Source organism: Lonchura striata, chromosome 19, assembly GCF_050655825.1.
Source record: "Lonchura striata isolate lonStrDom1 chromosome 19, ASM5065582v1, whole genome shotgun sequence".
Taxonomy (NCBI): Eukaryota; Metazoa; Chordata; class Aves; order Passeriformes; family Estrildidae; genus Lonchura; species Lonchura striata.
This window is the reverse complement of record NC_140721.1, coordinates 2,080,686-2,106,574: the sequence shown is the minus strand read 5'-3', so window position 1 is coordinate 2,106,574 and position 25,889 is coordinate 2,080,686. Positions and strand designations below refer to the sequence as shown.

At 54.8% G+C, this 25,889-nt stretch overlaps 1 protein-coding gene across 1 annotated transcript; it reads left to right on the top strand.

Annotated features, from left to right (window-relative positions):
* Positions 1 to 1,405: 1,405 nt before the first annotated feature.
* DHRS11 (dehydrogenase/reductase 11) lies at positions 1,406 to 24,295 on the top strand. Its single transcript, XM_021524975.4, has 7 exons — positions 1,406 to 1,581; positions 11,443 to 11,652; positions 17,972 to 18,066; positions 19,096 to 19,225; positions 19,777 to 19,869; positions 20,484 to 20,549; positions 21,706 to 24,295. Exons 1-7 carry the CDS (start codon positions 1,450 to 1,452, stop codon positions 21,745 to 21,747), a joined length of 768 nt encoding a protein of 255 aa, XP_021380650.1. The 5' UTR covers positions 1,406 to 1,449; the 3' UTR covers positions 21,748 to 24,295.
* The last annotated feature ends 1,594 nt before the right edge of the window (positions 24,296 to 25,889 follow it).

Here is a 25,889-nt window from a genome sequence, read left to right as displayed (position 1 = left end):
CGGGGCTGTGGTTTGGGCATGTGGAGTTGCTGCCAGCCCAGCAGGGCCTGGCTGTGTTGGTGGCACAGTCCCAGCCTGGCACGACTCGGCACCAGGTGCCTGTTGTGCTTCCAGGAGCTGGGATAAGGGATGGCCACGGAGCTGCTGGGGCTCTGCTCTGGAGCTCCTGCCCAAGGGGCCATTCTGGGGGTATTGTTAAACCCCACAGTTTTCTGTCATCAACTCAATATCCATTGTCCCTCTTCTATTCCAATTAATCTGCCTCCTGGGGCATTATTTGAGCATTATTTGAGTGGGATAACAGCCCCTCCAGTGTGCTGCTCCCTCTCTGCTCTCTGCACACCCATTTCATCCCTCTCCAAACCTGGCTTGCCTGCTGGCTCTCTGCTCCATGCATCCCTCCCGCAGATTTTCATACAGGGCAAGGAGAACACCAAGAGCACTCCCAGGCTGGAGCTGAGCCCTGGCAAACTGCACAGAGGGTGTGTCCCCATGGGCGTGTCCAGGGCGTGTCCCCATGGGTGTGTCCCCATGGGTGTGTCCAGGGCGTGTCCTCATGGGTGTGTCCCCATGGGCGTGTCCAGGGCATGTCCCCATGGGTGTGTCCCCATGGGTGTGTCCAGGGCGTGTCCTCATGGGTGTGTCCCCATGGGTGTGTCCAGGGCGTGTCCTCATGGGTGTGTCCCCATGGGTGTGTCCCCATGGGTGTGCCGTGTCCAGGGTGTGTCCGGGGCGTGTCCCCTGTGGCCAGGGCCATGTCCAGGGCATGTTCCCATGTCCGAGGCGTGTCCCCATGGGTGTGCCGTGTCCAGGGTGTGTCCGGGGCGTGTCCCCTGTGGCCAGGGCCGTGTCCAGGGCATGTCCCTGTGGCCAGGGCCGTGTCCAGGGCACGTCCCTGTGTCCGGGGCGTGTCCGGAGCGTGTCCCTGTGGGCGTGTCCCATGGGCACACCGTGTCCAGGGCATGTCTGTGCCGTGTCCCCCGTGGCCAGAGGTGTGTCCAAGGTGTGTCCCCGTGGGCATGGCGTGTCCCCCGTGGTCTGGGGCATGTCCGGGTCATGCCCTGGGCGTGTCCCCCGTGTCCGGGGCGTGTCCATGCCGTGTCCCCCGTGGCCAGAGGTGTATCCAGGGCGTGTCCCCGTGGGCATGGCGTGTCCCCCGTGGCCAGGGGCGTGTCCAGGGCATGTCCGCGTGTCTGGGGTGTGTCCGTGCCGTGTCCCCCGTGGTCAGGGGCGTGTCCGGGGCGTGTCCGGAGCGTGTCCCCCGTGTCCGAGATATGTCCTGGGCGTGTCCCCCGTGTCCGGGGCGTGTCCGGGGCGTGTCCCCGTGGGCATACCGTGTCCGGGGCGTGTCCCGGGGCGGGCCGGCGGGCGGGCGGTGCTTTGTGCGTGCGCTGGCGGCGGGGCCGAGCCGGGGCCGAGCCGGGGCCGTGCCGGGGCCGTGCCGGGGCCATGGAGCGCTGGACCGGCCGCGTCGCGCTGGTCACGGGCGCCTCGGTGGGCATCGGCGCGGCCGTGGCGCGGGCGCTGGTGCAGCACGGCATGAAGGTGGTGGGATGCGCCCGCAGCGTCGACAAGATCGAGGTACCCGCGTGGGCGGGGCGGGCCGGGGTCGCCTCCCCACGAGGCCGGACCCCGCTCGGGGGATGCCCGGCCCCGGCCGCTGCTGGCCGCCGAGCCGCTGGGGAGAGCGGGGAACGTGCCCGAGCGAGCAGCGCCGTCACTTTTGGCTGGTTTTCTTATTAATTTATTTATTTTTTAGCCGCTTCTTATCGAGGTTATAAATAGCATCTCCCCGGGAGCGGGATGGGGTGCGGCCCCTCGGGGATGCGGCTGCTCGGGGGGCAGGAGTCGGTGTTAAAACAGGCTGCGCTCCTGCGAGGAGCATCTCCAGAGCCCCGCCAGAACCCTGCTGGCGCTGGCTTTACAATAAAGATGCTTAAAAGAAGGGTTTTCTCGGGATCCTTTTTGTGCGTCGGTCAGCTGTGCCTCGCACAGGTTTATTTGCCATTTAGGAAGTTTTCTCTCAGAGAGGAAATAAGTTTTGGTCGTCTTAAATACTGCCCTCCTGAGCGTTTGGAGCTAAAGGAGTCCCGTAAAATATCCAGGGTTGTGTTTCCCTAGCCGAGGTGATAAGGGCTCCGCACAGCTGCCTGCGCTGAGAATAAATGGTCCAAAATTCACGGAAACCAAGGCTTGACATCCGTGGCGTTGCTACGTGGTGTTGAGTAGAGAAGTGCTTGGGAAAAGCCAAACTTTTCCCTTTTTTCGCTGCGTGTCCCGGAGGCGCCGCTTGCGGAGGGGAGGGAGCAGCAGCGTGGCTCGGTTCAGCTTCTCTGGGGCTCGGTTTTGGGCTTGCCAGCGTTTTGGTGCTGCGCTTTGCAGGGAAACTCTGCAAAGGCTTTCCCAGGTGCAGGTGCCGCGTTGGATGTGCTGGAGCCTCGGGGTGCCTGGCAAAGGATGCTGCAGAGGATGTTGTAGCTTCCCATTCCCCTCCAGAAAGTTATTTCCAATATCGCCGCTTCCAGCAGCGCCCTTATCTGGGATTTTGTTCTGGAATCTTGTCACTTGGGAAAGAAATCAATGCAACTTCACGTGTGTTGCCTTCCTTTCTGAACCTTTCCTGGCCAAAATGCAGCGTGGGTTTAAAAAGGAGCAGGGCTGTAAGGCTTTGTGTTTTGATTTGAATGCGCGCCAGGAGCGATCGCTGGTGTATTGGTGATTGATTGGTGATCGATGGGTGGGTTTGCGGGTGTCCCGGGCTGCTCCCCAGTGTCCTGTGCTGTGTCACACAGCAGCTGCTGTTTGTCCCCGTTCCCTCCCTCCTGCCTGGGTGTCTGCAGCGCTGTCATTTGTTTTCCTGGGTGTCTGGACTGTGTTTTGCCCCGCTGCTATTCTGGGTTTATTTACTGTCCAGCACGTTTCCTTAACGAGGAAGAAAATCCCAGCGGTGCTGGAGCATGGGGGGATCCAGGGTCACTGTGGGAACAGCTCTGTCACCTCCTGCCTGCCAGGGATGCTGTGGGAACTTTGTACCCAATCCTGCCAGCTTCAGAGCAGAGCTGGGCATGGAGCTTTCCTCCAGGAGATTCACCTTGAGGCTTTTCCTTTAAAAAAAAAAATAAAATAAAACAAGAAGATATCCAGATTTGGAAGCGTTGAGCTGGGGATTTGACTGGGGGGGATTTGAGGGATGCTCCGAGGACTGGAGCACAGTGATGGAGGGAGGAGAGAAGGGGAATGTGAAGGAGTTGAGGGTTTGGTGATGCCAGAGCATCACTGCTGTAGTTAACAGAATTATGGAATCCCGGGTGGTTTGGGCCGGAAGGGACCTTATAAACCATCCCATTCCAACCCCCATGGGCAGGGACACCTTCCACTCTCCCGGGGTGCTCCAAGGAACCTTGACATGGAACGAGGGCAAACAGCAGGGTGTAAAACCTGGAATACAGAGCTCACTTTGTAGCACAACAACATCACATTTCATTAAAGCTCATGAGAATAATCAGTTTTAAGGTGAAATGGCTGGAACCCTGTGTGAGGTGGTTTTGTAACCTCCAGCTGACTGAAAGAGCAGGTTGTCTAGTGGGGATTTAGCTCGGGCAATAAATGCTATGTCAAGATTTCTTAATCTCTTGGAAAATCAGATAAGGGCTGGAGGCAAGATAACGAAGGATTTGCAAAGTTGCGTGTTTGGCATTAAACTCCAGTTGTCTTTATTTGGCTTTTGGAGTAAAAATGTTAATGGCTCACAAAAAAAGCCCCAAAAACCAAAACTACAGGAGGATTTTTTTTTTTTCCTTCCAGTGGCTCCACTGGCCACGTTTCCCTCTCCGCTCCCCGTGCTCCCCGCTCCTTCTGCCGCAGATTCCTTGTGTGGGTCACCAAACAGGAGCTTTAACAGTCAGACATCGAGGAATAAAATAGAATGAAAGTGGCTGCATTTTCCTTTTGCATGCCAGGAGGTAATTCAGGTTGAAGGCTTGTTTTAAAGCAGAGCCTGGAGGTACTAACAGCTGTCAAGGACTTCTTGGCGAGAGCTCAGCAGCGTTTGCTGCTCTCCAGACACCGCCACGCGTTCCAAGTCAGGAGCTTGAATGAAGCAGCCAAGTGTTTTTAGCAGCTTGGAAGAGCAGGCTTTTTTTGGGGGAAAATGCTCCTTGGGTGATGCTCGCCCTCACAGGGACCCCCTTGCTGCTGCTGGGGTCTCCAGGGTGCAGAGACCCGCTGGGATTTACAGGCACAGCCACTCTGGTGCTCCTCGTGTTCTCCAGGAGTTTGTGTCTGGTCTCTGTGCTTGCAGCAGCACAAAAAAGGGGAGAATTTGCACATGCATGGGACAAAATGTTCCTGCCCTCCCAGCTGGCAGAGCCCTCTCTGGGCTTTTATTCAGTGAGATATGTGAGTTTGATTTTGCAGGGTTCTTCCCTGGGCTGGGGAAGATTTGGATTTTTCTGGCTCAGTGGGATCCTGCATCTTTCCTGCAGCACAGGAAGGCAGGAGACAGGGAGCTGTTTCCAAGGGCCTTGCAGTGATGCTGATATTACACTTTTTTAATAATTAAGATTGATTTATTTTACATTTCTAGAGAATGGCAGAAGTGCTGGCAGGTGCTCTCCCTCCATCCATGGTGTCAGAGCCCTGGATCTGCAGCCTGGCTGGGGCTGTCACTGGTGGGAGATGCTCCAGCTGGGACACTCCCACCTGCTCCAGGTCCCTGGAAATCTTCCAGCAGCTTGCTTGCCTTCCTCTGGTGTGACCAGGGACACCATGGATGCCGTGTTCCAAAAGAAATCCACTTTTTCTCCCCCTGTCTTTGTCGGCGTGGTGAGAGCAGAGCCGTGCAGGAAGCAATAAATGTGACTTAAGAGACAAGGTTTAACCAATTAATTCCAATGCATTTGTGACAGGTATTGATCAAAGGTAACATTTATAACCAGGGCCTGCTTTGTCAAGGTTAGATCTTGCTCAGGAAACAGCCTTTGATAAGCTGAGCAATTGATTACGGGCTGGAGCAGCCCAGGCTCTGAAGAGGCTGTGTGGGAGGAGGAAGAAGGAGCTGAGTCTTCCTCGTGGGACCCGAGCATCCATTTTTGGGCTCTCTGGTCACTTCCATGAACCTGAGGTGCAAGGGAGACTCTGGACCCTCCTAGGAGCATAATTAACAGCTAATTGCTGAGTGTGGTGTTTAATTACTTGCAGGCAGATCACACCGATGGTTTAGGGCTCACCTGGTTCCATTTTGGCATTTTGCCTGTCCCTGGTGGGTCTGTCCCTCTGCCCAGCAGCTGGGATGGGTTTCCTGGGCTGTTCCCCCAGGTTTCCCCAATCCTGAGGCAGGAAAAATCCCAGGGCACGGTCCCTGAGCAGTGGGTGACCTTCAGAGTCTCCTTGGCCTCGGGTTTGTTCTGTGTTTGGCCAAGGCTTTGCCTCGGGGCTGGTGGGCGCTCAAGGCCTCTGAAGTGCTTTTATTGCCACTTGTCCCTGACCAGATCTTGTCCTGATAAACAGCAGAGATCCCAAATTGCTGTCAGAGTGAGGGGGACAAATACTCCTCTGTCCACATGGATTTCCTCAGCATTGAAGCTCAGGGGGTTTCAACCGGTTGGATTCCTCCTCTTTCTCCCCAAAATGTGCTTTAAGAATGTCACTTTGCAGCAACCCCCCCTTCTCTGCTGCTCTTCTGCTCCCTGGGGTTTGCAATAGAGCAGCAATACCCTGCTCAGAGCCCTAAAAAGAAATAACAAGTGAGCCCCTCCTGGGATTTTGGAGCTGGGATGGGCAGTGTGTGCTGCAAGGAAGGCTGTCCTGTGCCTCAGTTTCCCCGTGTCAAACCTGGCAGCTGTCCTGGGAAGGTGGGAGGGCTGTGCAGGAGCAGAGTTGGACACCGAGGGGACTTTCTGGCTGGTTTTGGGTTTTAGGAGAGTGCCCAGGGTAGAGGTGTGAAAAGAGCTTTTCCTGGGGTTAATGAGCAGTTTAAGATCCTGTGTCCTGGTGGGCAGTGCCAGCGGGGATTTCCTGGCTGGCAGTAATTCCTGGGGCAGCCCCAGGTGGGTTTGTGCCACCCTGGCTCTGAGAAATGCTGGATTCCTGTCCCTGCCCGGGCGTGGGGCTCAGCCCTGCCCAGCTCAGCTGGGGTTAGGCTGGCAGATGTGGCTGCAGATGTTGGATGGCAGCAGCTGCAGCTGAGGGTGCCCGTGGCTGCTCCTGGCAGGGCTGGGATGGGCTGGGATGGGCTGGAGCCTCCTCCACGGGTCACACACCTGGGCTGGAATGAAATCCAGAGCCTGCCACCTGAATTTGGGAGCTGGGGGCAGCTCTCAGTGATCCCTTACACAATCCCAGCAGGGACCCCATTCCCAGCTGTGGTCCCAATCCCTGCATTTATCCCATTCCCAGCTGTGATCCCAATCCCAGCAGTGATCCCAATCCCTGCATTTATCCCAGTCCCTGCATTTATCCCAGTCCCTGCATTTATGCCATTCCCAGCACCAATCCCATTCCCAGCATGACCCCCTTCCCAGCATTGATCCCAATCCCAGCAGTGATCCCAATCTCAGCTGTGATCCCATTCCCAGCACTGATCCCAATCCCTGCATTTATCCCAGTCCCAGCAGGGACCCCAATCCCAGCATTTATCCCATTCCCAGCATGACCCCATTCCCAGCAGTGATCCCAATCCCAGCAGTGATCCCAGGACACCTCCAGCTCTGGGGATGTGTGATGATGGCTCAGCCAGAACCAGCTCAGCAGGAGCCTGGCTCCAGTGCCTGGGAAGAAATGGGGAATAATATTTATCCTTGGATCATATGGGCCGAGCAGCTCTGGGTGTGATTCTCCCCACCTGGCAGAGGGGACACAGCTCTGAGCTCGCTCATGGTCACAGGGCACTGTGGAAATAAATAAATGAGCCTCACCCTAGTGCTTTATTCACTGTACATCTCTATTGTGCTGTGGAACTGTTATTAAATCTTGATTAAAAGCGGCTTCAGACTTGCCAGTCAGGGGAATGAAAGGGTTTGTAAGCCCCCAGGTTTCTTTCACAGCTGTGGTGCTGTTTGTTACAGTTTTTCTCCTTAATTTCCTTTAGATAGCAAAAGTAATTGGGGTGATCTCGGTGTTTTTGCAGTTGGTTTCTTGGTGCAGCTCTGTGTTCAAGCACAAGCTCAGTCAGTAGGACACGAGCACCTGTGATGAATGGCAGGTTAGATTAAAAATCACCTCATGGCTCCTTCTGGCTTTAATCTCTCTTAAATGTGTCTGAAGTTAATGGGATGGTTTACCAAATAAAGCCCTACTTGACTCCTTGCTTTTCCCTCCTCTTTAGAGTCCCTTAACATTTTTACATCAATTAATTTTGTAAAACCATTTCACCAGGACTGAATGGGGATGCAGGGCACCGTGCCCCATATGCACAAAGAGCTTTAACCCTTTCAGAGGAGAACTGGTGATTTCTGAACACAGCAGACCCATCCCATAAATGTGAGGCACCCTTTCAGGCTGGGTAGCACCTGGCTGTCCAGTTCCAAACACCCAGAGATAAAGGTGTGCTACAGAATGCTGGAAGTGTCCCAGGCCAGGCTGGACAGGGCTTGGAGCAACCTGGGATAGTGGAAGGTGTCCCTGCCCATGGTAGGGAGTGGGAACTGAATGATCTTTAAGGTCCCTTCCAACCCAAACAATTCTTATTTCAGATTTCTGTGAGAATCCAGGGTTTCCCTCTGGCTGCCCTGGTCAGGAACCCATGGACAGAGATCACAGACAGTGTCTCTGTACAGAGCCCCCAGAGACACTGGCTGTGATCTCTGGCCATGGAAAAGAGTTTTCAATCTCACAGGATGACCTACCAGCTCTGAGTGTTTGATATGAGTAATAATTAAGTGTGGCACAGGTATAAAAATAAAATTTTAGGATTCTAGATTGGGGGTCCAAAGGGGACAAGATGGAGGAAATTGGGTGTGCCTTGTCCTTTTTCTCCTTCTTCATGCCCTCCATGTCTCACTGTGGTGTTGGCATTTTTCTGTTGGTTCAGGCTGGGGACACACTGTCCAACGTAGGTGACAGATATTGGCACGTTATTGTAAATCCAGCCCAGGGAGTTTCTGGTATTTAATGTTTGTCACATCCCACTGAGGGATGTTACAATTTAAAATAAATTTACAATTTATATTGTAAATCCAGCCCAGGGAGTTTCTGGTATTGAATGTTTGTAACATCCCACTGAGGGCAGAGCCCCACACGCTGCCCTGCAGGACAGAGCTGGGCAGGGCAGCAGAACATGTGAGAGATAAACAGAATAAACAACTTTAAAAACAAACACAAACAAATTGTAACTTCTTCTTTAGCAACAAGGCAAAAAGCCAGAGACTTTTTACAATCTCAGAATCATCAATACCACAAATTCTGACAGATTTCCATCTCCAGCTGCTGGACTTGCACTGGCCTCGTCTGTACTGCTGTTGCATTACCTGATCACTCTCAAGTTGCTTATGGAATCTGGAAAACCAGCTTTTTTTCTCCTTTTTTTTCTTTCCTCCTTGTGCACGTGGTGTGCTCAAAGTGGAATGAGCATCACTCGAGTGACTTAATGGATGCTCTGAAAAAAAAAAAACAAACAAAAAAACCCCAAAACCTCGGCAAGCTCCTGTAGCTGAGAGTTGCTTTTCAAAAGTCTCTTGCAAACTTGCCCGCAGTTGATGTCTCTTTGAAGAGGCTGTGATGACTTTTTATCTGCAGATGGTTGAGGCACTGCCTGGATGTCAGCACTTGGTTTTCAAAGAGAATTTGTTAGCACAAGTGCAGCCTGAGAGATGAAAGGAGCTGTGCTGGAGACACCAGGCAGGGAAAGAAAGGTTTGGAGAGGGATTTGATTTCCCTGGTCAGTGGTGTCGGAGGAGCTTTTCTGCCAGGGTGGGAGTCCTTCCTCCTGCTGTGGCTGGAGGCTGGCTGGGAGCAGAGGAAGGGCAGCTCCAGCCCTGGAGGCTCTGCTGCCCCGAGCTCACAGCCAGAATGGAGGGACCACAGTGGGCATCTGCTACAACCTCCCACCCCAGAGCAAATCACTCCCCGCGTTTCCTCTGCTCCTTCATCTGTGTCTGCACGGAGCAGGGAGAGGTGGAAGTGGCAGCTGGACGTGGAGGCAGCTGTGGAGCACAGCCCTGTGTCCCTGGGGCTGTCAGTGAGCTTGTCTGTCCTTTCCTGTCCGTGTTGATGGGCTCCTCTTCCCTCCAGCCAGCTCTCCTGGCACGGCTCCTGCTCTGGGAGGTTCCTCCCACCCCCCTGTGCTCGTGTTTCTCCTTTCTGGACATCTCTGGCGTTGCTCGATTCACACACCAGTTCATGGTCCTTTTGCCCCTTTTTCCCTCCTGTATCTTTGCAGGGACATCCCTGGAGCAGTTTAGAACCTTCCAGCAGCCCTTAGTGCTGCTGTGAATTTCCTAAATGCTGCTCTTGCAGATGTCCCCCCTCCTGGACTGTTTTTTTCAAGTGCTCCGATGGTGAAAAGGAATATATGAAGGAATATGTAAAGGAATATATTTTCCCACTCCCATCAGCACATCATCAGCAAGGATGGCAAAGTGCAGGCAGCCCCAGGAGGGCACAGAGAGGTGGGATTCAGGGCCAGGGCACCTTTGCTCAGGCAGAGATGCTGGCAGCCCAGCCCAGCCCAGCAGGGCTCTCCGGGGATGCTGCTGGGATGGATCGATCTCGGACTCAGCTCAGCCCATCCCCTCCTTGCTGTGAGAGCAATAATAATGATTCTGTGTTCTGCAGGGCTTTCCCTGAGCTGGGAACCAGGCAGGAGAGCAGCCCCTGCACCACAGCTCTGCCCTGGGCTGCTCTGGGCTTGTGGTCCATGGAAGCTGCTGGGGTCTGGGGAAGGCAAAGCAGCAAAGCAGCAACTCCCTGCTCAGGGTCTCATCCAGCTCTGCGCTGGGCTCAGCTGCTGGGAAACGCTGAAAATCATTTCCCAGGCAGCCCCAAAGCACTTCATGTTCCAAACTTACCCCAGAGTGCTTCAAGTGAACGAGTTTGGGGTGCAGGGAGGGCTGGGGATGTGCTGGTGTTTGTCCCTCTGCAGGGCAGGAGCTCGGAGCTTGGTGTGACCACTTCCAGGAGGTTCCTGCACTCCTCCTTTTCTGAAAGGCTGGGAATGGCAGTGCCTGGAGTGCAGGGAGGAGTGGCAAAGCTGCCCGTGGCAGGAGCAGGGCGTTTGGGCACCCGCTGCCGTGTCGCTGCTGGTGACGCCGCCGTGGGCCACGCGCTGCAGTGACCTGGTGGGCATTGGTAGCCAAAATCCATCTCCCCGCAGGAGCCAGACATCATGTGGCTGCTGCCTGGCACTGGGAGCTGTCACTGTCACTGCCACTGCTGTGACACGTCGGGGAGGAGATGCTGCTTCTCATTAGTGTCAGGGGAAAGGGCACGCTCGGAGACGCGGCAGCAGCTCCCGGCCTTTCCTTGGCTTCCTATCACCCAGCCTGACAAAAGGCTGGCATATTTGGAGCCATCCTTGGGCATGGCTAACGAGGGATTGTCTGGCACATCCTCTGCCAGCCGTGCAGCCTGGTGCCAAGGCAGGAGTGATTCGTGTTTGCCAGCACTGCTCACCTGGAGCCGCATTGCCCGGGGTGATGGACAGGCACTGAGCGTGCCCTCGGTTCAGTAGCCGAAAGGCTGAAGCTCTCAGCTTCTCCTGGATATTGGTATCTCCCTTTTCTGAATCAGCATCCCAGAGATTCTTCCCCAGTGCCTGCTTTTCAGCCCGGGCTGGGTTAGCCCTGAGGTGTGTTTTTCAGCAAGTGGCTGGATAAGCTGCTCTATGGGGAGAGGGAGCTGATGGCTCTTTCCATCCTCCCTGCTGGCTGTTTTTCTCCTTCTTGCTGGCTGTTTTTCTCCTTCCTGCTGGCTGTTTTTCTCCTTCTTGCTGGCTGTTTCCATCCTCCCTGCTGGCTCCTTTTCCCCTTCCTGCTGGCTCTTTTCCCCCTTCCTGATGGCTGCTTCCATCCTCCCTTCTGCCTGTTTTTCCCCGTCCTGCTGCCTGCTTTTCCCCCTTCCTCCTGGCTCTTTTTCCTCTTCCTGCTGCCTATTTTTCCCCATGGCTGTTTTTTCCCCTTCCTCCTGACTCTTTCCCCCCTTCCTGATGGCTGTTTTTCCCTTCCTGCTGCCTGTTTTTCCCATGGCTGTTTCTCCCCTCCCTGCTGGCTGTTTTCCCCCCTTCCTGCTGCCTGTTTTCCCCATCCTGCTGGCTGTTTCCATCCTCCCTGCTGCCTGTTTTGCTGTTTTTCTCATCCTGCTGCCTGTTTTCCCCATCCTGCTGGCTGTTTCCATCCTCCCTGCTGCCTGTTTTGCTGTTTTCCCCTTCCTGCTGCCCGTTTTCCCCACCCTGCTGCCCGTTTTCCCCACCCTGATGGCTCTTTTGCCCTCCTGCCCTGTCTCCCCCAGAAGCTGGCAGCCGAGTGCCAGAGCGCTGGCTACCCGGGCACGCTGATCCCGTACAAGTGTGACCTGTCCAACGAGGAGGAGATCCTGTCCATGTTCTCGGCCATCAGGACCCTGCACCAGGGCGTCGACGTCTGCATCAACAACGCGGGGCTGGCCCGGCCTGAGCCCCTGCTCTCGGGGAAGACAGAGGGCTGGAGGACCATGATAGATGTGAGTATTCCCCCAGAGGGGCCAGGAGCTGGGCCACTTTTCTGCCTCTTCTGGCCACCATCTACTCATTTCAGAGCTGGGCATCTGCTCCCCAGCATGCTCTGACAAAGCCCTGCTTGGGCACTGGAAGAACATCCTGCCCTGCTGAGCCTTCACCTTGGAGGATGGACTCACAGCAGCATTTTCCCATTTTTTCCTTTAGCTCACTGGCTTTCTGAAGGGTGAAGAGCCTCCCTTTTCCTTCCTTTTCTTTTCTTTTATTTTTTTCCCCTTCAATAAAGCAGGAAATCGAATGCCAGGCGCTGGGTTTTGCAGCTAATCCTGTTAGTTGTAGCAGTGGTTTGTAGGAATGGGCAGATTCTTTTTGGCTTAAAAAGCTGTAATGCTTTTTGTCTTTATAGCTTAATTTTCTGCCCATAATCTGGTTAGGGCAGGATGTGAATGAGAGCATTTCACGTGCTGAAGTGGGAGTTTTGCACATGGCCCATCCCATTTACAACTTCTCCCTGAGTCTTCCTCTCCTGAGGTGCTGCTGGGCATTTTTCCTGTGACTTCACCATTTTTGGCCATTATGTGGGGGCCCTTTTCTGCACATAGCAGTGGCAGCCACAGCTGTGGGACCTCGGGATGCTTTGGGTGTCCTTGCAATGTCTGTGGCCAGTGAGGTGCTGAACTTTTCATGGAATGAGCTTTTCATGGGGTGATTTCCCCTCCTGTGCCACCTTCTCTGTGCATGGGAACGTTTTCCTCACAGGAGCAGGAGTGGAACTCGTGGCTGTGAGCAACCCTCGTGGCACCTCCAGCAGCTCTGAGAGCTCGTCCTGGTGGAGGGAAGGACGTGTCTGAAAAGCTGTTTGAGGCTGCAGGAGCCAGCAGGGACGTGTCAGCTCCCCTGGCTGCTCTGGGAGCTGCGTAAAGCGGAGCGGAGGAGCACGCTGAGACTCCAGACTCCTGCTGCCAGGCCAAGGGCTGCCATATCCTGCCTAATTCAGTTCTTGTTAGGATTTTGGCCCGACTGCTGGCTGCTGTGACTGCAGCCAAGGCGAGCTGAGCCCAGCTTTGTCTGCCCAGGCGGGTTTTTGTGGGCTGCCCAGCCCGGGTCACTGCACGGCCGCATCTCCCGGCCCCGGTTGCCATGGAGGCTTTGAAGAAAATGAAGTGAAGTGTAGCTGAGGCCGAGCTGCTCTTCAGCTGGGCACTGCCCAGCCCTGAGCCAGGCCCCGGGGGTCACCTGGGCCTTGGAAACCCCCAGTGCTGGTCCCTGGCTCTGTGTCCTGTGTGCATCCCTCAGGGATGCCGCGTGTCCCTCTGCTCCTTTGTTTTTGTCAGGTGGGCAGGCCTGGGGGGGAATTGTGGCTTTTCCCAGCTTCCCCAATCCATATTCCCTTCCCTGGCTGCTCAGCTGGAAGTGCTCCCCTTATCTCACCCTCCAGCATTGCTAGGGAGAAAGATTTTGCAGTGGGGATTGTCCTGTGTGAGACACTCCAGGGTTGGTGTTTACAGTGGCTCCAAATTTGGGGTCCCCCTGCTCGTGGGGGCTGCTTTGGGGTGGGATGGGTGGGGAGGGGAGGCAGGGTGGTGACCCCACAAGGGCAGTGTAAGGAAGCCAGCCCGGGGGAATGTTTCATTCCCAGGGATGAGCTGTGTGGCTGTCTCTGCTCCCACTGCTTGGCAGGAGCGTTGTTGGAGCAGCCTGAGACACCCCAGCTTTCTCCCCGTGCTGGCAGATATTTCCCTCTCACCCTCCTCCAGCAGCTGCTGGCTTGGCTCCTGATTTCTGTGTTAATGGAACAAGCCTCCAACACAAAGGCAGAGCCCTGGGATGCTCCAGAGCCCAAAACTTCCCAGCCCTGGGATGCTCCAGAGCCCAAAACTTCCCAGCCCTGGGATGCTCCAGAGCCCAAAGCTTCACCCACCCTGGCCTGGGCAGCCTGGCAAGGCTGGGCTTTGCTTTTCCTGCTGCTGCCGAGGGGTAGGAACAGCTCAGTGGAGTTTTCCCTTCTGTTCTGTGCCCCTGCTGTGTGGCAGTGTCCCCTGGCAGTGTCCCCTGGCAGTGTCCCTGTCTCCAGGCCCTGCAGGCGCCGTGGCAGGGCTGGGGGGGCTCTGTCCTCCTGCCAGGGCACCCCAGCCCCAGAGCAGCCCTGGCCAGGCCCTTTCCCTCACTGGGAGAGCTGCCAGCACCTTGCTCTGGCCTTTGCAGAGCTGTGTGGCAGCAGGGAGGCTTCTTCCCGAGCTTCCCTGCAGTGCTGGGAGATGCTGTGGGAGAGTTCCAGGGCACCTCTGGGCTGCAGGATTGGAAAAGTTTCCAAACAGCCATCGACCCATTGATTTTGGAGGCATTAGGGCCTTAAATTAGAGGCTTTTTTTTTTTTTTTTTTTTGGTAAATTGATTTTTTGCTTCCATGCATTTTTTATGAGCTTTGAGGCTCTGTGTCCTTCCAGATTCCCCTCTCAGTATCTTCCATTTTGCTATACATCTAACAGTCAAAACCATGTTATGATTTACTTATTCCTCTCCTTTTCTGATGTTCTGGTCCTGTATTGTCTGGTGTTTATTCCCAAGGTGGGAGCTGCTTCTCCCCAGGCTGCAGGGAGTTTGGAATGATGGATGTGCTGCCTTACAGCAGCACAGAGCCCTGCCTTGCCAGCCAGCAGATCTGCAGTGGGTGCAGGAGGGAAGGTGCCACCTCAGGCAGGTTCTGAGCCCATTCCTCCCTTGCTTCACAGCTTCCCCCATTTTCTCACTGGTTTCTGAGGCTGGGCTGGAGCTTCCCCCATTTTCTCACTGGTTTCTGAGGCTGGGCTGGAGCTTCCCCCATTTTCTCACTGGTTTGTGAGAAGGAGCAAAGTCCTGATGTGAGGAGGAGCTGGGGCTGGCTGCTGTGCACACACTGAGCCTCTGGGGCTGCAGCAGCTCCTTCACATCCCACCCACTGACCTTTCCAGCCAGGAATTCAAGCTGAACTTCCCATTTTCCCTGCTCAGGGCACCGAGGGCTGCAGCACACATCCCCTCGCTGCTCCAGACACGGAATGGGTTTGATTCTTGGCATTATACACTGACAAGCCAGGCTCTGCTCCTCTCCTTGCTTTGCTAAACCATCTGTGCAGGGATGTGCTGTAAGCTGTGCTTCCATATGTGCTCTGGAGCTGGGGCACTGCTCTGGGTGCCTTGGAAATGCTGATTCTGGGAAAGGGAAGTGCTGAGCACTTCTAGGAACAGGAGCTTTTGTGTTCTCTAGTCTGGCAGCTGGAGCTGTTCATTGCTGGGACATGTGGTGGCTGCTGCCACTGAGCAGGCCCAGGTGTGTGGGCCACCATGCCAAGGCACCTTTGAGCCTTTTCTCCCTAAAACAGAGGCAGGAAAATGCCTGATGTGGGTGTTGGTAACACCAGCCTCGGGGTCACACACACTTGCTCACATCCCAGGTGTGTTTTTAGGTTCCTGAGTGCCTGTTCCATGTTTTGAGATGGGATTTCACCCCGAAAACCAGTCTGTGCTGGTGGGAAAAGGCCATCCCAGCTCCCAGCCAGCTGTTCTGTTGTACCGTGGGGTTTTTTTATCTGGATTTTCCCATGTGGCTGGTGCTTGGGATCTTGCTTTGCCAGGAGCTGTCAGACCCTTGTGACTTTGCCCAGGGGATGCTGCCCCGTGAGTCAGCTTTGGGAGGCTGTTACCCCCCAGTGGTGCTCCAAAAAGGAGCTGAGGTGGCTGAGGGAGCAGGGATTGTTGGTCGTGAAGGGTTTTACAGCAGCCCACACCCACATGCCACAGCCCTGGGTCAGCTGCAGAGGGCAACTCCTGCTTGCCCTGCCCTCCCTGCTGGGGGACCCCAAATCCTGCCCGTGCCCTGCCCAGTGCTGAGGGACCCTTGTGCTGCTTTCTCTGCTGGTTTCTCCTTGCTGGCACTCCCAGGTGAGTTCCCAGGTTAAAGATTGATCTGGCAGCCCCAGGTGTGATGCTGAGGTGGCCGGCAGGGCTCTGCTGGGCCAAAGTGCACTTGGGTGGGGGTGAGGGCTCCTCTGGTGCTGCCTGCATCAGATTAAATCCCCGTTTATCTCTGGCCTCCACAAACCCCTCAGGGATGGCCTCTGGCAGTGGGTGGGGAATCAGGACCAGACAAAAGCAGAGACAGAGCTCTGACCCCATTGCATCCCTCAGCTCCATCCCTTCCCAAGCCAGTGCCCCTCTCCTGCCTGGCCTTTTGTGCCAGCAAGTCCCAGTTATTCTGCCCCATTCCTGTGCTTTATTTTCCCAGTGGTGACCCCCCAGCCCTCTCCCATCTCCATCCCTCGCTGGTCTCTTTTTTTGATATCCTAAAAGGGTCAGGGACACCCCAAAGGGGTCAAGGATATCCCAAAAGGGATAAAAATGTCAGGGACACCCCAAAGGGGACAAGGATATCCTAAAAGGGTCAGGGACACCCCAAAGGGGTCAGGGACACCCCAAAGGGGACAAGGATATCCTAAAAGGGTCAGGGACATCCCAAAGGGGTCAGGGAGATCTTAAAAGGACAGGGAGACACCAAAAGGGTCAGGGAGACCCCAAGAGGGTCAGCAATACCCCAAAAGGGTCAGGGAGACCCCAAAGGGGACAGGGATGTCCCTGTTGTCCCTGCTGCTCCACCTGCCTTCTGGTTCATCAGCAAATCAGTTCCTGCAGTGAGTGCAGTGTGCTCAGACCCCTCTGGGCTGCTCCTGCAGCTGGCAAAGTGACACGGTGCAAGGTGGGAGCTGCCAGGGGACGGTCACACCCTTTTGGAGGCTGCAGCAAAACCCCTTCCAAATCTCAGCCCCCCGAGCAATTAGCACTGATGAGCAGCAGTGCTGCACGTACCTCTGGGCCCTGTGTGTTCCAGCTGGGAGAATTCCCTTATTTCTGTCCTCCCAGCAGCTTTGGCTGTGTGTTTGTGGTCAGGACAGGCTGGAGGCAGCCGTGCATCGATGTTTAACCAAGCCAGGGCATGCTGGGGAGTGCTGGTGCACAGAGCAGGAGCCTGGAGTGCCCTGGGTCCTGAAGGAGTGGGGAAATTGCCAGTAAGGAGTGAGGAAATTGCCAGTAAGGAGTGGGGAAATTTCCAGTTAGGGCTGAGGCAGGTGTCAGCAGCAGGTGTGGGGACCCCAGCCTTGCTCTGGGGTCTCACGTGGTGGTGAAATTCCTCCTCCAAGCCCGAGCTTCCAAAGAAAAACTCAGCAGGCTCTTGCTGTTGGGTCTCAAGGCAGTTTATTGTGAGTTATCTAAAAGATTTTCTTCTGGGGCTGCTGTGGTTTGCTCACAGCTCAGGCAGAGGCACACGCACACCCTGACATCCTCCCTGTCTGCTGTCCTCTCTTCTCTCCCTGCCCAGGGCTGCTGCTCTCTTTTATATGATATATTACATGTTACATGTTTATAGTTTTCCCCCAATACCTACTACTTATATTACAAAGTGCTTTTCTACTCTAAACCAATCTGTGAATGCCAACATCACCAAGAACATGGAGGTGAGGAAGAAGAAGGAGGAAGAACAGGATCAGCCCACTTTCCTCCATCTTAGAACTTCTGACCCCCATGTACAAAGTGAAAACCCCCCTGGACAGGTGCTAAAACCCCCCTGTACAATACTAAAAAAATTTCCCCTCTGTTTTGTAACTACTTTTCCTATCCTATCTAACCCTTTGTGACTGCTTGTTCCACCTCCAAAGTATGGCTCAAACTCAAAATCACAGCTGTTTCCAGCTGCCTGCCAGGGTCTAAAATGCTTCTGACCAAGGCCTGGAACCTCCAGAAATGTCTGAGGGACATTCTGAGTTCCAACAAGCAGGGACAGCTCGGTGGCTTCCACAGCCCCAGGCTGAGTTGCCCACCCTGGCATTCCCTGTGGCACCAAGTGAGCTTTGCTTCCTGTGCCTGGGAGCTCTTTTGGTGCCTCCTGTGAGCTGCTGGCCCTCTGACAGGCAGGATCTGGGGATTTCCTCATTAAGGAGCTGACCTAATTACCTGCTGTCAGTGCCCTGCCAGCTGCCCAAACCCCGGAGTGCTCCCAGAGCCACCAGCTCTGGCAGGGCTGCTCTGGGGAGGGGTTTGCTCTCCCTTCATTGGGCTTCACCCTCCCACCTGCCCCTAAAACAACCAAATCCTTTTATTCCTGCTCCCTCTGGGTGTCTGTGCACCTGCTGTGGGGTGTGAGGACGAGCAATTCCTCTTTGGGTTTTCCTGGGAATTGCCCAGGGAGAGGGACTGGAACTGATATCCCAGATTTTGGGCACACAAAGGGCACATCAAGGGGTGCCAGGCAGGGCTGCTGGCCTTAATTTCTCCTTCTTTTCTCCCCCCTCAGGTCAATGTGATGGCTGTGAGCATCTGCACCCGGGAGGCTTATCAGTCCATGAAGGAGAGAAATATAGATGATGGGCATATAATTAACATTAACAGGTGAACAAAGGGGGGTGTGGGATCAGCCTGGGGCCTTCCTGCTCCTCCCTGCAGCACAGCTCCTCCTCCTCCTCCTCCTCCTCCTCCTCCTCCTCCTCCTCCTCCTCCTCATCCTCCTCCTCCTCCTCCTCCCTGCCTTCCAGGAAGGGTTTGAGCACTGGAGTTTCAAGCTTGCTGTGGTGCTGATGGGGTTTGCTAAGGATTGTGGTGGTGGAGACTTGAGAATTAATCTTTGCTGGTCTAAAATGAGGATATCCCAATCCAGGGAGAAAAGGACATCCCAAACCAGGGGGAGAAAAGGATACCCCAAACCAGGGAGAAAAGCATGCTACCAAGTTGTTTGGAGCTGCTCAGGAAGGTTTGGAGGTGCTCAGGAGGGTTTGGAGGAAGGCTTGGAGCTGCTCAGGAAGGTTTAGAGCTGCTCAGGAAGGTTTGGAGGAAGGTTTGGAGCCACTCAGGAAGGTTTGGAGCTGCTCAGGAAGGTTTGGAGGTGCTCAGGAAGGTTTGGAGGTGCTCAGGAAGGTTTGGAGCTGCTCAGGAAGGTTTGGAGCTGCTCAGGAAGGTTTGGAGGAAGGTTTGGAGGAAGGTTTGGAGCTGCTCAGGAAGGTTTGGAGGCACTCAGGAAGGTTTGGAGCTGCTCAGGAAGGTTTGGAGCTGCTCAGGAAGGTTTGGAGGAAGGTTTGGAGCCGCTCAGGAAGGTTTGGAGCTGCTCAGGAAGGTTTGGAGGAAGGTTTGGAGCTGCTCAGGAAGGTTTGGAGGTGCTCAGGAAGGTTTGGAGGAAGGTTTGGAGCTGCTCAGGAAGGTTTGGAGTTGCTCAGGAAGGTTTGGAGGTGCTCAGGAAGGTTTCTGGAGCTGCTCAGGAAGGTTTCTGGAGCTGCTCAGGAGGGTTTGGCTGTGCCACAGGAGCCTGTGCTGGTGCCTGTGCCCCGCTGCATCCCGGTGCCAGCCCCTGGTGGGTTCCTTGTGGTGCTCGCAGTGCCCCGGGGTCCCTCGCAGCTGGCAGCAGCGTCCCCTGTGCTCTGTCCCCAGCATGAACGGGCACAGCGTGGTGCCCCAGTCCGTGGTGCATTTCTACAGTGCCACCAAGTACGCGGTGACGGCGCTGACCGAGGGGCTGCGGCAGGAGCTGCGCGAGGCCAGGACCCACATCCGAGCCACGGTGAGTGCCAGGGCCCCGTGCCAGCCAGGGGCACAGCCCTGCCCTTTGGGGAGCAGAAATGGTGCTCAGCACACTGGGAATGGTCAGGAAAATGTGAATTCCAAGGTTCCCTGCTCCTCTGCCAGCCAGGGGCACAGCCCTGCCCTTTGGGGAGCAGAAATGGTGCTCAGCACACTGGGAATGGTCAGGAAATCCTATGGGGAGCTGGCTCAGGTTGGGGCACTGAAGGTCTGGGAAGGGATTTTTGGGGTGCGGTTGGTTGTTGCGGGGGTCAGCACTCAGCTGGGCTCTTGGTGCTCAGTCAGAGCTTTTCCATGATTTTCTTTGCTTCTCTGGGCTGTGAGGGGGGAAGTACCCACCAGAGGTACCTGCCACAACAATCAGTAGAGCAAGGTCTGCTCACTTCAACTGGTCCCTTGAAAGTGAGTGGGAAAGGAGAATAACAGAAAAATTCATTTAATTTTTTAAAAATTCTTTTACTTTAAGGGGAGTTACAAATCCTATTAGGTTATTTTACACATCCTATTAGGATGTGCTCTGCTTTTTTCCAGTGTATATCTCCAGGACTGGTGGAAACAGGATTTGCTTTTAAACTTCACGATAACGACCCCGAGAGAGCTGCTGCAACCTATGAGAGCATCCGGGTAGGACTGGCAGGAATGGAAGCAGTGGGAAGTGGCTCTGATTGTCCTTGAACAGTCTTTCTCCTGGCTAATGGCTCCAGAGAGTCTCCCGTGCCCTCCAATCTCAAACCTCACATTTTCCACTGGTATTTACACATTGTGCAGGTTTTCATTCGAGTTCAGTTCCCAGCTCCCCACATTTGTCCTTTTATTTTGATGCTTCTGTAAAACAAGTGTCAGTCAGCTTTGCTGTTTTGCAGGCTGTGACTTTTTCATTGCAGAGGAGATGGGACAAGCAGAGGTGCCAGCACAAGGAGAAGCGTTGTCATGCAGGTGGCACGGGTTTTCCTGTGGGAATTCCTGACAAGGATGGCATTGCCTGAGCTGGCACAGAGTTCCTGTGCCAGCAGGGAGGTTGCCCACAGCGATGGAAGAATTGCCAGCACCAGACACATCCTTTGTTCCATTCTCAATGGGTCGGGCATTTCCTGCTGGCTGGCACCTCCTGGGCACGCCCCAGTGACACTGTGACCTCACCAAGGATGGGCAGGAGTGGGGGGATCTCGTGGCAGCTTTGTGGCTGCCACAAAGAGAGCCCCTTTGACCTTCAGAGAGCCCCTCTGCTGTCGTTGCAGTGTCTCAAGGCTGAGGACATGGCCAATGCTGTCATCTACGTCCTCAGTGCCCCTCCTCATGTACAGGTAGGCTGGGGCTGGGGGGCTGAGGGCTGCCCTGGCCTGGCTGATCTGCTGCTGGATCAGCTGGGAGCTTAGGGAGCCTGCTCTTCCTGGGGATTAGCAGGGATCACGATTGTTTACACTTCCAGCCCTGGCATGGCACTGCTGGGGCTCTGGCACTGCTCAGGGTGTGGGATTGCTCTGGGATGGCACTGCTGGGGCTCTGGGATTGCTCAGGGTGTGGGATTGCTCTGGGATGGCACTGCTGGGGCTCTGGCACTGCTCAGGGTGTGGGATTGCTCTGGGATGGCACTGCTGGGGCTTTTCACATCCCCGTGGATTCAACAAAGGCTGAGCTGGCTCTGATTCTTCCCCCAGAAGGTGCTGGGGCACTGCCCAGGCTCCCCAGGGAATGGGCACATTCCCAAGGCTGCCACAGCTCCAGGAGTGTTTGGACAGTGCTCTCAGGGTGGGGTTTTGGGGTGTCTGTGCAGTGCCAGGAGCTGGACTGAGTAATCCCTGTGGGTCCTTTCCAACTTGGGATGTTCTGTGCTTCCATGGTCACAGGAAAGGACAGTGCAAGGCAGGGGGAGGTGAGGGATGGGGGCACACTCTGCCCTTTTGGGTGGTGCCATCTGAGATTTGCTGAGAGCCTTGGCTTCTGCCAGTTGCCAAATGATGTGTTGGACCTGCTTCCCCCGTGTGAGGTGCCAGAGGGACTGTGCTCCTGAGGAAGCAGGAATGCCTGAGCAGGAGCAGGGTTCCTGTTGTGAGCAGACTTTGCTCACGAGAGCTTCCTCAGTGTCTGGGGTGGACTCTGCTCCCTGGAGCAAGACGTGTCCCCTGCATCCCTGGGGATAAATGGCTTTTCTTGGCTTAAAAAGATCCAAACCCCAGCCCTGTGAGCTGGCCAGACTCAGCCTTGAGCCCTGGGGTTTGTAACCAGGCTCATCCTGCACCTTCCCCGTGTCCATCTGAGCTTTTGCCACCTGCTGAGGCAGAGCAGGTCCCTTCAGCTCTGCTCTCCTCCCAGCTCAGCTCCCCAGGCCCATTCCTGCTCACGGGCTGGTGCAGCAGAGACGTGCCCAGTGCAGGGCTCCAGTGCAGGGCTCCAGTGCAGGGCTCCAGTGCAGAATTCCTGTGCAGAACTCCATTTCCACCCCTCGCTGGTCTCTTGCAGATCGGGGATATCCAGATGAGGCCCACAGAGCAGATCTCCTAGCAGGGGAGGAGGAGGATGAGGAGGACCACGAGCAGCACCGTGCCCACTCCACCTGGAGCCCTCTGGCAGCCCAGGGTTCCCTCGGCTGGCTGGCAACGTTTTAATCAAGTACCAAGGATCATGTTTGAAGAATTATTTTTCTCTCCCTCTCTCTGAGCTGGTGCTGGTGCTGAGCCAGTTTTTTAAAAAAAAAACAACAGCAAAAAAAAAAGAACCACAAACTCGTAGTGGGTCTCTTTCTCCCCCACTCCTTTCTGAAACTGCTTAAGAGTAAAAATGTGTTTGAAAATAATGCAGGGAAGTGGTTTGTGGAAGATTGTTTGTTTCCAGGCTGGTTTAGTCTTCATTTTGCTTTCTTTTCAAGGTTTGTTTGATCTCAGTTGCTGATGCTGTGCGTGGACCTAGGTGAAGTGGCACAAGAAGTTTGCCAGCTTCAGTGTGCTTAGGGTTTGAGATTTTTGGTGGATGTCATACATGAATCCATCTAATAGTCTGAGTTTACTTTCATCAGGTTGATTACTGATGGTGGTGATGCATGTGATATTTTCCATTTCTTTTGTACTCCACTGCCCTAACCCCAGTGTACAACCTCCCCCAGCCCTCTTTTCTCCTTCACACGAAGAAGTATAAATGTGTGTGCTTGATATTTCTCTTTTTTTCTAGATAGGTAAATAGTTGGAGGAAAAGCACCTGTCCCTGTGCAGGTTAGGAGGATAATCTAAGTGGCATAGTTACAGTAAGAGTGAGTTGTTTGGTATTTTGAATAAAAACTAAACGTGTGCTGTCTTGTGATCACCTCTATCCTTGGGATCATCTCCCAGCACTCTCGATGTTCTGTATGTGATATTTGCATGCATTGACACTTTTCTGGAAATGTGGATTGCTCTGGTGCTGTTGAAATGCTGGTGCTGAGGAGCTGGAAACGGTGGAAGTTTATTTTTATGTAGAGACACAAACTCTGAGAGAGAGAGAGACAGAGAGAGATAGAGTGGGACAAGCTGTGCCGAAGGTGTCCGGAGTGAGGAGAGATTTGCAGGGGCATTTTGGCTACAAAAAGCAGCAGGGGAAGGGTCTGGCTGAGATCTCTTGTTGGTGCAGCCCCAGTGTTTGGCTCTGGGCTTACTCAGAGTTGAGGGAGAAGAGAATTGGCCCCAAAGCAGAGCTGGAGTTGTCTGGAGAACTCTCTGCAGGGAGGTCTGTGTGTGGCCAGCTCTTGGACACGTTGCCTTAAGCTTGCAGACCCTGGCCAGCTCCTGCTGAGCTCCAGGCAGCGTTGCAGAAGGTCAGGGATGGTCAGTTGGTCGGAGCAGAGGATGGACAGCCTGGGAAATTGGGGTTGGATTGTTTGGCTTACACCAGGAGAGCCCTGGGAGTTCATCTGTGTTACCCCTGCCCAAGGGAGAGCAGAGCTGGGCCACCAAGACACGAACTCAGCTCCCTGTGCAGCCTTGGGCAAGTCACTTGACCTCTCTGCCTCAGTTTCCCTGTCTGGAAAATGGGGATAATAACACCCACCTACCTCACAGGGGTGTTGTGAGGACTCACAAGCTTTTGTAAAGCACTTTGACAGGCGCTGTGTAAGTGCTGAGTGTTGATGTTGAAGTATTATTATGAATTAAACCTTGTGATAACCTAGAATTCCTTGTGCCAAAGGTGAGCAGCTGTAGGAGGATACAAGGAGAGAGCTGGCAAAATGTTCCTTTGATGATGGCAAAAACAAAAGGCAATTTGCCCCTTTTTTTCCTCTTTATTAACACATGGTGTGTTCTGTCCATTCCTCACCTGTCACCAGTTTCTACTGACAAGTGCACCTGGATTTGGATTTTTATTTTTTTGTGGGTGAAATCCCTGCCCCTTGGGAAGTCTTGCACTGCCCTGCTCCAGGATGCCAAGTGTGGATTTGTGTGGATTCCCAGCAGGTGTCCTGGGCAGTGTGTGCCACCTTTAGGAGAAGGTGGTTGAACTACTAAAGAGGCCAAAAAAAAAATAAAATTGAGAAATTAGGAACTTCTGAGCCAAAAAAAACCTGAGCAGGGATGCAGGCAGCAGTGAAGAAACACGGAATTGTGGCAGCAACTGTGTGCAGAGTTCAGCAGATGTTGAAACGTGTGGCTGAGGAGAGCCTTTCCATCTCCCTGTGCTGTAAAAAGAGGATTTGGAGAGAATTGTTTCAGATGCAGAACCCTGACAAAGGGTTTGTCCGGGTAGTTCTCCCTGCAAATACACCCTGGCAGCCCTGCAGCCCTGGAAGTTGTTGGTTTTTTCCCCCCAAGAACATTTGTAAGTCTCTGAAGTCACGTCGAGGTGACGTGCAGTATATTTTTCCATTTGAAGTGTGGTTTTAGGGGATCATCCCTGCTGCCTGTTAACCTCCCACGAAGGAGGGCTCCTTGGGTGGCCTTGGTGGCACCTCCTGCCACCTTCCTGGGATGAGAGGGGACACCGCTCCGAGGCCCTGAGACCCCTCAAACGTGAGGATCAGTGAACTGTGTAATTTATCAGTAGGTTCTAATTGTGACCTGTAAAATAAAGAATAAAAAGAGAGGCACACTGTGGCTGGTCTGTGGTGTGTTTTGTTACTTTTGTGTTAAAACTGAACAGCTTTTTTTGCTGTTCACAGCCAGAGTTTTGCTTGGGGAAGGATCCAAAGAGAATCCTTCCTTTGGGGGCATCTTTATGAGGAAAACCAGATTTTCTTTCCAGAGCTGGACAGCATCCAGTTGTCTCAGGAGTAACCTGTGGTGCTCTGTCCGGGGACAGCTCTGGGATGTTCTGTTGGGGACAGCTCTGGGATGTTCTGTTTGGGGACAGCTCTGGGATTTTCTGTTGGGGACAGTTCTGGGATGTTCTGTTTGGGGACAGCTCTGGGATGTTCTGTTGGGGACAGCTCTGGGATGCTCTGTTTAGGGACAGCTCTGGGATGCTCTACTGGGGACATTTCTTGGATGTTCTGTTGGGGACAGCTCTGGGATGTTCTGTTGGGGACAGCTCTGGGATACTCTGTCTGGGGACAGTTTTGGGATGTTCTGCTGGGGACATTTCTGGGATGTTCTGTTGGGGACAGCTCTGGGATACTCTGTCTGGGGACAGCTCTGGGATGTTCTGTTGGGGACATTTCTTGGATGTTCTGCTGGGGACAGCTCTGGGATGTTCTGTTGGGGACAGCTCTGGGATGCTCTGTTTAGGGACATTTCTTGGATGTTCTGTTGGGGACAGCTCTGGGATGCTCTGTTTAGGGACATTTCTGGGATTCTCCGTTGGGGACAGCTTTGGAATGCTCCGTTCCTGCATTGTTCCCGGTCCCGGGGTCTGTCCAGGAGCTCTCGGATGTTCCGTACCTGGGCTGTTCCCGGTACCCGGGGTCATTGGGGTTCCCGTTCCCGGGCTGTTCCCGTTCCCTGTCCGGGGCTCTGCCTGCTCCGTTCCCGTTCCCTGTCCGGGGCTCTGCCTGCTCCGTTCCCGTTCCCTGTCCGGGGCCCTGCCTGCTCCGTTCCCGTTCCCGTTCCCTGTCCGGGGCTCTGCCTGCTCCGTTCCCGTTCCCGTTCCCTGTCCGGGGCTCTGCCTGCTCCGCTCCCGTTCCCGTTCCCGTTCCCGTTCCCATTCCCGTTCCCGTTCCCTGTCCGGGGCTCTGCCTGCTCCGCTCCCGTTCCCGTTCCCGTTCCCTGCCCGGGGCTCTGCCTGCTCCGTTCCCGTTCCCGTTCCTTTTCCCGTTCCCTGTCCGGGGCTCTGCCTGCTCCGCTCCCGTTCCCATTCCCGTTCCCGTTCCCTGTCCGGGTCTCTGCCTGCTCCGCTCCCGTTCCCGTTCCCGTTCCGTGTCCGGGGCTCTGCCTGCTCCTTTCCCGTTCCCGTTCCCGTTCCCTGTCCGGGTCTCTGCCTGCTCCGCTCCCGTTCCCGTTCCCGTTCCCGTTCCCGTTCCCGTTCCCGTTCCCTGTCCGGGGCTCTGCCTGCTCCTTTCCCGTTCCCGTTCCCGTTCCCTGTCCGGGGCTCTGCCTGCTCCGCTCCCGTTCCCGTTCCCGTTCCCGTTCCCTGCCCGGGGCTCTGCCTGCTCCGCTCCCGTTCCCGTTCCCGTTCCCGTTCCCTGTCTGGGGCTCTGCCTGCTCCGTTCCCGTTCCCGGTACCCCCGCCCGCCGCCAGGGGCCGCT